Below are 10,959 nucleotides of genomic sequence, written 5' to 3'. Positions count from 1 at the left end.
AAAGATGGACCTAGCAGTCAGTGCTAGTCTCGAGATAGGATCATTCCGTCTGTGACCTGGTCTGGGCCTGCCATTGACTGCATCTCGAGTATCGTCCTGCGAATTGCGCTCGAGATGCTATCCTCTATGTCATGTGACGGCCATGTCCTCTCCAGCACAACCATGCACAAGTTTGAAGCAATGGAGAAATTGTTTGTTTGTAGAAGGTTGTTAAGGTTGTAGGTTGTTGAGGTTGTAGGTTGTTTAAGGTTGCTGGTTGCTGGTTGCTGGTTGTTGAGGTTGTTAATGTTGTCAAGGTTAATGTTGTCAAGGTTGTTGTTCTTGCTATATGTCGAAGCTCCACCGCCATGGCCGGATCTCCTGTATCTGTCCTTCCTCCTCGCTAATCTCAACATGCACGGCCTCCACCTTCTTGTGGCCGCGATGCACAGGGCTAATCACATTGGAGAGCGACGAGTGAAACGCCTTGCCGCTGTCATCCGTTGCTTTCGAGCCTGGACGCGAATATAGCGTCTCCGTCCACGGCAGCGACTCGGCCGGCGATCCCAGGCTGGACAGCGAATTCGACCGCGAATTCATCGCGGACGATATCTGCAAATGGAACTCGTCATATGCCGCCGATTTCGAGTGCGACGCAATCGTCGCCAGTGGTACTCGTCGAGGCGAGTCATCCTCCTGGCTGTCCATCGTGCGGTGTCCGCCGACGACGGTAATAGGGGGAGGCCGATGGCCTTTTTTGTCGGGTTTCCGACTCGAATTGGGTTTGATTTCCGCAGATGCCTTCGTCTGCTCCACAGGTTGGCTCGACTGTCCAACTTGCGCCTCGTCTTCCTCCCCTGTATCAGAAACCCGGCCATGCCCGTTCTTCCTTCGTATACTGCCCTCCCGACTGCTACGCACCGACGAATATCTCTCCTTCCCCGCCATGACTCGAGCTGGCGGAGGCGGCTGCAGCATCCATCGTACTTCGGCTCGACTGGTGGGACCGCTCACAATCGGCGGATGCAGGTCATTCACCGGAGGCACTTTGGCGATGTAATATCGGCTCGAATGGTTCGTTTCGGCCCGTCCCCGGCCGGAGATGCCTACCGACGACCCTCGTACTTCCTGCATCTCCTCCTGGCCCCAAAGCGGCTCATCTTCCCGCTGATATCGCATCCAATGCAGCCGATCGCCCAGTCCTCCCTTCTCCTTTCGAGACGGAGATTCGTCTCCCAAGGTGCTGCTGGACATGCCGGACAGTCGAGGTGCCGTCCCGTCCAGGTGGTGTGCAGAACGATTGTTGGCCGGCCGGTGCCCGCCTCGGCGAGCAGGGGGCCCAGGACCGAGGGCGATTTCCTCGGCCCATCCTGCGTTTGTGCTGAAAGGGGTCGGTTGGGGAAAGACTCGGGGCTGGTCGGTGACAATGGCGGCCTCGCGGGCCTTCTCTCGCTGGGTTCGGGCAGCTTCCCTCTTGCGTCGTCTGCGGTCGCCGGCAGTGGCACATGGCGTACAGGTCGCGTAGTAGAAGATGGCCGACTGCACGCCGCGGAACAGCCACATGGCGAGAGGCTCTCTTGCGGAGTGTCAGGATTCAGGACAGAAGTGTCCGTGGTATCCAACGCTCTCCCAAACCCGTGCGGTGTGCGGGCAGCATCGGAGACGGCTGTTCACGAGACGACGAGGAGTCGGAGGGGCGCGGGGTAGGGGTCAGGTCCAGAGGTGCACCGTGACGACATCAACATTTGATTCTGAATGCGGATTGCTTCGCTCCAGGCCGGGTCTGGTCTGGCAGGCCTGCCCCGAGGTCCGGAATGCGGACCGGTGGGCGCTCGTTCCCGAAACGGCAGCAGGACGGAGGACGACAGCTCAGCGAGACAGATTCTGGAGAGGAGAGAACACGATCGAGGCCGCAAGCGGGCAGGAACTGGAATTGAGGTGAGATGAAGTCGTCGTCGCTGTCGACGAACGAGGGGGTGAAGCGTGAGAGAGGATAGCCGGCCGGCAAGGGGAAGAGGAACCACGGCGCCGTGGTGACAGTGCTCTAGCGGCCTTGGCCCGCCCGCTAGCCCGCGCTAAGATGGGGGCGATGGAGTTGTATGAACTTACAAGGAGAGACGAAGACAATATTATCTTCATATTAATAGCCACGCCATGCTATTTATTTATTCTTCTCCTGCAGCCAGAACGTGCTGCACATCAGCGTGGCTGCAGGACAGCCACTGCTTCTCCTCTCGCCCATCGCGAGCCTGTGCTGCGCCACGGCGCCTGGTTGGTGCATGGGCTTGCAGACAGGCACAGTTGGGTATCGAGCGATCAGGGCATCCAATAATTAGTGAATCTGGTCAGTAAGAATGACACTGGATGCGAGATTTGTTTTAATCACCTAGTCCGCTGCAGTCACCGTACCATCGCTTTCCGGCCTCCTTCATGGTCAAGTTTACGTGATGGAGAGCCTAATGAATTATTTATGGGATAATGGTGCCCTTATGGCATTATTGATTAGTACTTCTTTCTCTTGCGTTTTAATTCTTACGGAGTATTTACTCCGCATATCCTGTTGCAACAGGGGTCATCCCAGGCCACGTGACCGCGGATCTATATAAAACGCTCACCAGCCGCTCAGGAGAGAAATACAGCGATTCTAAGGCTTCATTCTTCATAGTCTCCCTCCAATGAGCAATTGGCTAGTAGCAACATATCCTAATTACAGTTGTGGTGTTAACAAAAGGAGATAAAGACAAGACAGGAGGGAAGGAAATTCAACTATAATACAGAGTACTCCCTAAGTGATTGGATACTTTAATGTTAGTGCCATAGGCCGGTTCTTAAAATTTTACCATGGTTGATTACTAAGAGCAAAGGCAAGGTGGCCGAGTGGTCCAAGGCGCACGGTTCAGGTAACTTTGTAAAGTTAGTGTTTCCGTGTCTCGAAAGGGGCGTGGGTTCGAATCCCACCCTTGTCATTTTTTTCCTTGATATTTTTAATATCGTTGGCTTGGTGATATATTAACAACATATTTTCAAAGGTGTAGAGGGCCCTAAAGCCTAAGCGCTTTGCATATCTTTTTGTAGGGAGCCTACAGTATGGTTAGAAGGCTTCCTAATAAGACTCCCATTCTAACCCAACGAACGGAAGCAAGTCAAAGAGTGGTGGCATCACATGATAATAAGTTCCAGCAACCGATAACCTTGCAGTACTATGCACCAATCGGATGAGAACAATTTTAACTTCAAATGAGAGCACACATCGATTTTCGACTTCACATTGCTCAGCCATGACTAACATTAATATTGAAGTACATCAATCCACACCCAATGCTCCTACTGCATCATTTTCCATGTCCAGCCCAGGCAGCTATCAATATTGGCAAGGTGGCCGAGCGGTCCAAGGCGCACGGTTCAGGTATTGACTGAGCCCGAAAAGCTTCACTGTCTACTAGACTAGGTAGTGGAGTGTCCGTGTCTCGAAAGGGGCGTGGGTTCGAATCCCACCCTTGTCAATTGCTTTTATTTATTTTATTTTTTTTAAACATTTTTTACAGGTTTTGTATTGTTTACCCGGTGATATATTATTTGCAGGGATATAAATCACAGAATTCTTGTCGAGTGTGGATGTGAGTATACTATACAGGCCAATGCTCATTAGAGTCAAATAACTTATATCCTGTACTGCTGCTACTGTTCAGATAGCATGCCATATCTGTATATATGTATAGAAAGCTCATCATACCTTAATCCGTAGCATCGACTGCTGGTCAAAAGTAACGCGGCGAGTTGACATAACGCTGTCCATATTCCTGCCATCTCTCCGTGCGCGTCATCATGACCCCGGACACCGGTAGATCGCACCAGAGACAACGCTGCGACGCTCCTTGTCGACCCCAGCCGCATTGGTACACCCCTCGCCGACGCACCGCTGTCGCTGCGCCTCCACGTCCTCACACTGCATCCTGCGACAGCGGGCGCAGATCCATCCGTCGCCGGCCGTGCAGCGGCAAAAGTCCCCTTGGCCGGGAGGGAAATTGTACGACGTCGACATCTCGGGCGGATGCCGGAAATTGCGGCCCTGGTGAGGCGTTCCAGTGGCCCAGCAGTCGATGCAGAGATGACGGGTGCGGGTGCGGTAGGCGCTCGTGTTTTGTGCAAAGGATTCCTATGAGGTTTTTTTTTTAAAAAAAATTATTTCACAAATTGTCCTGCATATGCAAAGAAGAAGAATTTGCCCTTTTACGAGGAGACAAGACTCACCTTGACAATGCACGCGTCACACACCGGCATAGAACAATACCGACACAGATTAGTCTGCTTGCCTTTACGGTGATTTGGCTCCGAGCAACGCATCTGGGCAATCGCCTTCAGGGCCGTCCAGTAGGGCGTCCGATGCAGCCCGACGAAGATATCAGGGCGCACCACCGGCGCTGCTGGTTCTGGAGCAGGAGGCGCGGCGGGAAGAGGGAACCCATGTAGAGCGGCTCTGCACTGCGTGTTTACGCGGGAGAGCTGCAGCAGGTCGCCGACGCCGAGGTGAGAGATGAGGATCGAAATCACCGGCCAGGGGTACAGGATGTCCAGCAGTCCTGGCATAAAGCGTGGTTTCTGGCGCTGCAGACTGGTCTCATTGAATTGCTTGAATAGCTAGGGTGGATATATATATATAGATGCGATGGTTGATTAGATCTGTAGGCCGATAGACCAGGGAATCTGGCTGAAGCTGCGTTCCGGAAAAGAGAATGATCTCCGCAGATAAAGAAAAGCGGCTGGCAGAGGAATCTCCGCATGTCGTAATTAATTCAGCCTTGTGGGCGACGAGCTTAACTGAGTCGATGCAGCAAGGCGGGGCGGACAGATCGAGAGATGCTTGGCCACGGCAGCAGTCAAGTTGCGCTTGGTTGTTTTTTCCCCGCGACTTTGGTTGGAGTAAAATAAAAATACTATCTCATAGCACCGCTTAACCTCCCACTCTCCACGCTCCAATCAGCAGAGGAGAGAAAAAAAAACAGCTGTTCTTCTCCCTCATCGTTCATCGTCGTCGCTCCTTGGATATTGCGCTGCTGCTTCCCCTCGCGTGCCGTGCCGCGGGAGGACGGAGAGCTACTAAGGCTCCCATCCTATCCTCTACGCCAGAGCTCAGCCCAGCTCAGTCCAGCTCGCACAGCTGCTTGCTTGTTTGCTTGCTTCTCGATTGACTGTCTGGCTTCCTCCATTGCAGTGCAGCCAGCGTGGTCACCATGTCTCTCAGCTCGTACATAAACAGTGAGTTTTCAACAATACCAATTCCCCTACAAAACCCCATTGTCAGAAATTTTCATTTTACTAACACCTCCCAAGAAAAGATCCTCGTCATAACAGTCGACGGCCGAACACTACTGGGCACGCTCCTCTCCACGGACCAGCTGACCAACCTCGTCCTCTCGCAGACGGTCGAGCGCATCATCCGCACCCCGGACGACCCGGAGCCCAGCTCCGAGATCGAGCATGGCTTGTACCTGATCCGCGGCGACAATGTGGTGATTTGCGGCGAGGTGGATGAGGCGATTGATGCTGATATTGACTGGTCTAAGGTTAAGGGGGAGGTTATTAGGAGTACTAAGAATATATGAGAGGGGGGAGACGGCGGCGACAACAACACGAAAGAAAAAATATTGGAGGGGATAATGGTGTGGATTATGATATCTCTCTTGTGGGCAACTTCGCTCGGCTTCGGCAGCAGACGTATGCCAGTCATGACGGACGGAATTCTGTGTTACCATTGCCCATTGGCCACCATCATACACGATTTCTCGAATCAATCCAGACAGGACAGGACAGAAACGGTTGATGGTTGTCTATTATCATTCACCTGACGGTCACGACCAGTCCGAAAATGGCTGGAGCTCTGGGTTTTTGCTCCTGGTTGGCACTTGTAAGCCATGAAAACCTATCGAAAAACCTGAGACATGATTAATATAATACCTTGGAAATGGCTAAAGAGGCAGGCAAGGGATATAGAGGTCTAATGGTTTTCTTTTTACCTTTTTTTGTTTTCTTTATGGGTTGCTGGAGAGGAGTGTGGATGAATATGGATTGGACAGTTTGTTTGTTTTTTTCAATTGGATGGACACCGTGTATTATAATAAATATCCACCTGGGTATCAAAAAGGACAGACACTATTTGTCCAATTTCACCAAAAGAAATAATTCGAGGACCCTACTAGTCATTCTATCGCTTTTGGAAAACTTTTTAGTATTTTCTCTTGTCTATGACCTGCACCTAGACAATATGGAAGAACACACGAAATCACAATCAATGAAACCACAATCAATGAAACCATCGACGTCGGGTATTCCACGTTGAACGAACCAGTCGCAAAGAAAAGAAAAAGAAAAAAAAAAATAGAAACAAAGTACACTTAACAGGTATGAAACGCTCCCAGCGAAAACCAGATAAACAAGGGCGTATCTTAATAATTCACCTATTGCATATGTAACACTGACAGCACGACCTGCTCAAACTCAACTGCTCGCCACCTCAGCCTAGAGAATTCAAATCTAGCGGCACACTGCTGCCCCTTCCTGCACGGTACATTCGAACCCCGCCTGAAAAGGGACGTGGCTTGGGAAACAGGCTTTCATCTTGAAACTTGAACCGGTTATCTTCGATTCGAATAATCCCAGACGTCCGGGGACTCGCCGACGGAGAGGATCCGCCATTGATGAGTGTGTAAGCACTTGGGTCGAGTGTCGACCGCCCTGATTTGGCCTGATGGTCATCATGTGACCCAGGCCGAGATGAGGTAGCCGGACGCGGTGGAGGCGCAGCTGGAGGTGCAGGAGGGGCGCTGGGGGGAGATGGAGCAGAGGTAGGAGGAGGAGGTGGTGGTGCTGCAGGTGCCGATGGCGCTGATGAGGTGGGCGGCGGAGGTGGAGGAGCAGAAGGCGCATGCGAATTTCCAAACGCGTTTCTTGCAGCCTGCACTGCTATCGAGGCGGCAGCAGCCTGTGCGCCATTTGGCGGCTGGGGAGCTGACGCTGGAGGAGCTGGTGGCGGTGGTGGACCAGAAGCCGGAGGCTTTGGAGCAGAGCTCGATGGCGGAGGAGGAGGAGCAGACGGAGGAGCAGGACTGGCAGAAGAAGGCGGGGGTGGAGGAGCGGGAGCAGAGGGCTTCCTGACAGGCGGAGGGGGCGGGGCTTTTGTTCCAGGGACAGGTGGTGGTGCTCGTGGAGGAACCTCGGGAGCCGTCTTCGTGGACGTAGTCGACACAGTCGATGATGGCCTCGACGCGGGTTTTGGAGGCGGTTTGCGCAGGTTGGCGACCAACGGGTTGACTGGCGGCGCCGATGGTGATTCTGTAGAAGACGGCACAGGAGGCGGACGTGCTGTAGGTGGTTTCGGCGCTGACGCGGCTGGAGGATCTGGCCGAGAAGCCTCTGAATCCGACAGATATGCTGCGTCTCGATTCGCACCAGTATCTACCCCTCCTCGACTGCGCAGCTTCGGCATGCCGCCCGCAAATAAACCGCCCAGCTGGGGGGCTGACGGAACACTAGAGCTGCTGTCATCGCCCCCAGAACGCCCTTCACTATTGCTTCGCAACCGGTTTCCTCCAGGCACTGGAGGCGCCAGTCCTCCTGGCGGTTTGGGCATGCCTGGAACAGGAGGTGCTCCACCAATGGCCGGACCGCTCGATTTCTTTTCAATCATAGGAGCGGATCTGTCATTTGTCACCGTCTTCCTCAGCTTCGTTCCCTTGGTGATATCCTGCAATAGTGCGCTCTGTGCTGACTGTCAGCCATGTGCAACGTCGATGACGACATCGGAGCATTGGCAATTGTAAGCCGCAGCACCGAACAGACAACTTACCCTGTCCTTAACCTCTGCCTTCCCGGCCTCGACGGAAGACTGTCTGGAGGGGGAGGAGGAGGAGGAGGGCCCCCCCGTCGCAGGAGGGGGAGGTGGTGGTGGTGGTGGCGGCGGAGCAGGCATCGTGCCCGGAGAGAGAAGGAACCCGCGGGGAGATCAGGGTTGGGGAGGAAACTGCGATGGGAGACAGGCGATTCTTAAATCCCCCAACCCCTGCAGGCAGGATACCCGGGCGGTAGACGGCTTTCTGGGAGAGGTGGCGTGCACTGGATGGCGAGACGACGCAGTCTGGCGTAGTTGTACTGTTCAGCTTGCGGCAGGCGACTAACTAGGCGGCAGACGATGTCGGGCGGAGTCAGGCGTGGCGGTGCTTTGGGCACGCTCCGTGGTTCGTTCGCTGGGCGGTCGTATACTCCGTACAGTACGATGCTTAGCCGCTGTTCCACCCGTAAAGGACTCCAGCAGAGGATTCTTGCGCGATGAGGGGCATTGCGATCCGAGCACAGAGGAATGCCCGATTGCAGGGGCCGATCTGTCAATTCTGCCAGTTTTCCACTGTCGCCGAAGTCCAGCAACGACCGCTGTCCCACCGCAGCCACGCCGCTGTCGCTGTGCGTCCCAACTACCCATGGAGACGAACATTCCCACGGCCATTGATACCAGTTCACGATGCTACAAAGCGTTTCGCGTCGACCAGCCAAGCAACGCAGTCATCCTTTGACCCAGACGCCGCTCTTCAGCAGGTGACCAAGGAGTTCCAGTCGATCAAAAACTCAGATTCCGTGCCTTCCGACGAGGCCGTGGTGCAATTGCTGCGGAAATGCCAGCAGATCGTGGGATACTTTGTCTCGCAGGATCAGGACCAACATGCGAAAGGCAGCAAGAAAGACGAGGCCAGCGCGACCTCCTCCCTGCTGGATCTCGAGGAGAAAGCCGCGTCCGCGCCGCGGGCCAAGGTGACGCCAGGCGCTGAGCAGCGGGTGTCGGACTCCATCTCGCAGATCGCCAACGAGCTGCTCGAAGACGAGAAAGTTTTCATATCCCCCGATGCACTGAAGTGCTATACCAAGATCCAGACACTCCTGAAACGGGCAGATTATTTCCCTCGGATATTCACCCTGTACGCCAACAAGCCCGTCCCGGAGCCCAACTCCTCCCCGGTGAGATATCGTCCGCAAAACCCCAAGAGCGTGAAAAACGCCATTCCGTCCGAACTCGCCAACATGGCTCTCGACGTGGCCGTCGAACAGAAGAATCTGCCTCTCGCCCTGGCCATTATCGACACGACCTTCTGCACCCCAGCATTCAAACGCGCCAAGATCTTCAAGAAGGCAGCCCTGCCGTTGAGCGGACTGGCTGCGGCGCCTCTGGCGTCGTATGCCCTGGCCTCGTGGTCCGCGACCTTACAGAACACCATGGATCCGGGCACGGCGACGGGCATCGCGTTTTCCGCGATCCTGGCCTACATAGGGTTTACGTCGTCGGTGGGCATCGTGGCCATCACGACGGCGAACGATCATATGGAACGCGTGGTGTGGTTGCCCGGCATGCCGTTGCGGCAACGCTGGCTGAGGGAGGAAGAGCGGGCGGCGCTCGACAAGGTCGCCGTTGCGTGGGGGTTCAAGGATCCCTGGATGAGGGGCGAGGAGGAAGGTGAGGAATGGGAGAGTCTCCGCGAGTTTATCGGGATGAGGGGCATGATCCTGGATAAGTCGGATCTGATGGAGGGCATGCAGTAGGCAGCCAGCCTCGTGTATCTATACCCTGTAGTTGCCTGTGTTGTTTTACTATTCTGTAGATTACGCTTCATGTCAATCTTGGCTAGCATCTACTGGACAAGAAACTGTAGATTTGAGGAACCAAGTTCGTTTAAGATTCATAACCAGCTATCTATAGCAGATCAAGTCATCACATAACTTTTGTTCCTCAAAAAACCCGTCCTAATATAGTAAATACCTGTGCCGCCAAGCACAGCGTTTAGTAGAGGCGCTTGGGAGGAGACATGGAAGCCTTGATGACAAGGCTGCCGACGTTCTGCCAGCCCTTCTTCAGCAGGGAGACCAGGTAGTTGATGGCAAGCATGATGTTGGAGATGAGCTCATCCTCGGTCATGGCAACGTTGCCAACAGCAACACCCAAGCAGAGCACCTTCTTCAGCTGGAACTTGATGGTGGACTTGACCTCGTTGACCTTGTTGGCCATGTCCTCGCTGTGAGAGATGGGGGTCGGGAATTTACCGGCTGGAGGGGGACTAGTTAGCAGAGGAGCTCATAATTATGGGAGCAGGAGACAACAAAAACGTACCCTTCGACAGACCGGGTCCCAGGAGACGAGGAATCTGCTTGATGAGACCGTCGGAGGCAAGGAAGGCATCGTACTTGCGAGCCAGCTTCTTGATGAGCTTCTTGTTCTTGTTCAGCTTCTTCAGGTCCTCAGCGGACATGGAGTCAATGCCCAGGTGCTTGGCACGGTCGAGGTCGTGCTGGTCACCGAGAATGCTGTAAAGCGGCACATCGTCAGTCTATCACTCTTCCAATTCCATTTGTTCTGCGTCGACGCGTTTCCTGGACGAAGGCGACAGGTCGAACGTACCAGACAGTCATTCCCGGGCGAGGGATGGAGGGCAGCTTGATGGTGCCCGAGAAACGCTTGTCACGCTGAGGGTCATAGTTCTTCAGACCGATCTGGAGCTCGACGGTCTCGAGAAAGTTTCTCTTCTTCTGGTTGTTGGAGTAGTCCAGAAGCTCCCTGACATTTTGGCGCACTCCGGCTGTTCACACAAAAATTATCGTCAGCCGGCTGTCCTTTTTTTTCACCCCAAGATAAAATGCGAGGAAATCATGCAGGAAGGTGAAACTCACCGACTGTGATCTTCGACATGGTGACGACAGTCTTCCAAAAGAATACGAGATTCTTATGGTGTGGCTCTGCGCTGAAATGTCGTTCAGGATGGACTACAGCAGGAGGTCAAAACCCGCAGAGTTTGGCAGGCGGCGACGGTGCGAAAATCCCCGCTTGTGGGAGTCTGGTGGCGCTAACCCGCTTTTGAACTAGCATGCCCTAACAGACCGTTCCTTGCTGACTCAGCAACGCACCGCCCCAAGAGTTCTTACATGCAACAAGTACTATTACATCTT

General features: G+C 54.0%; 6 protein-coding genes across 6 annotated transcripts; 2 read left to right on the top strand and 4 right to left on the bottom strand.

Moving 5' to 3' along the window:
* Positions 1–324: 324 nt before the first annotated feature.
* T310_1011 (uncharacterized protein) lies at positions 325–1,542 on the bottom strand (the record flags this gene model as incomplete). Its single annotated transcript, XM_013476135.1, has 1 exon — positions 325–1,542. One exon carries the CDS (start codon positions 1,540–1,542, stop codon positions 325–327), a length of 1,218 nt encoding a protein of 405 aa, XP_013331589.1.
* A 2,115-nt stretch (positions 1,543–3,657) lies between these two features.
* On the bottom strand, positions 3,658–4,566 carry T310_1010 (uncharacterized protein; the record flags this gene model as incomplete). Its single annotated transcript, XM_013476134.1, has 3 exons — positions 3,658–3,682; positions 3,713–4,135; positions 4,271–4,566. The coding sequence occupies 3 exons, from the start codon at positions 4,564–4,566 to the stop codon at positions 3,658–3,660; spliced, it is 744 nt and encodes a 247-aa protein (XP_013331588.1).
* A 644-nt stretch (positions 4,567–5,210) lies between these two features.
* Positions 5,211–5,582, top strand: T310_1009 (Small nuclear ribonucleoprotein Lsm8; the record flags this gene model as incomplete). The annotated part of the gene is made up of 2 exons (XM_013476133.1): positions 5,211–5,235; positions 5,311–5,582. The coding sequence occupies 2 exons, from the start codon at positions 5,211–5,213 to the stop codon at positions 5,580–5,582; spliced, it is 297 nt and encodes a 98-aa protein (XP_013331587.1).
* A 908-nt stretch (positions 5,583–6,490) lies between these two features.
* T310_1008 (uncharacterized protein) lies at positions 6,491–7,945 on the bottom strand (the record flags this gene model as incomplete). Its single annotated transcript, XM_013476132.1, has 2 exons — positions 6,491–7,744; positions 7,823–7,945. The coding sequence occupies 2 exons, from the start codon at positions 7,943–7,945 to the stop codon at positions 6,491–6,493; spliced, it is 1,377 nt and encodes a 458-aa protein (XP_013331586.1).
* Positions 7,946–8,332: 387 nt separating this feature from the next.
* On the top strand, positions 8,333–9,561 carry T310_1007 (uncharacterized protein; the record flags this gene model as incomplete). Its single annotated transcript, XM_013476131.1, has 2 exons — positions 8,333–8,433; positions 8,520–9,561. The coding sequence occupies 2 exons, from the start codon at positions 8,333–8,335 to the stop codon at positions 9,559–9,561; spliced, it is 1,143 nt and encodes a 380-aa protein (XP_013331585.1).
* Positions 9,562–9,799: 238 nt separating this feature from the next.
* T310_1006 (Ribosomal protein) lies at positions 9,800–10,702 on the bottom strand (the record flags this gene model as incomplete). The annotated part of the gene is made up of 4 exons (XM_013476130.1): positions 9,800–10,062; positions 10,127–10,320; positions 10,415–10,592; positions 10,684–10,702. The coding sequence occupies 4 exons, from the start codon at positions 10,700–10,702 to the stop codon at positions 9,800–9,802; spliced, it is 654 nt and encodes a 217-aa protein (XP_013331584.1).
* Positions 10,703–10,959: the final 257 nt, after the last annotated feature.

This window comes from Rasamsonia emersonii (genome assembly GCF_000968595.1).
Source record: "Rasamsonia emersonii CBS 393.64 chromosome Unknown ctg1118621759970, whole genome shotgun sequence".
In the NCBI taxonomy this organism is placed as follows: domain Eukaryota; kingdom Fungi; phylum Ascomycota; class Eurotiomycetes; order Eurotiales; family Trichocomaceae; genus Rasamsonia; species Rasamsonia emersonii.
This window is presented reverse-complemented; position numbering and strand designations above follow the sequence as displayed.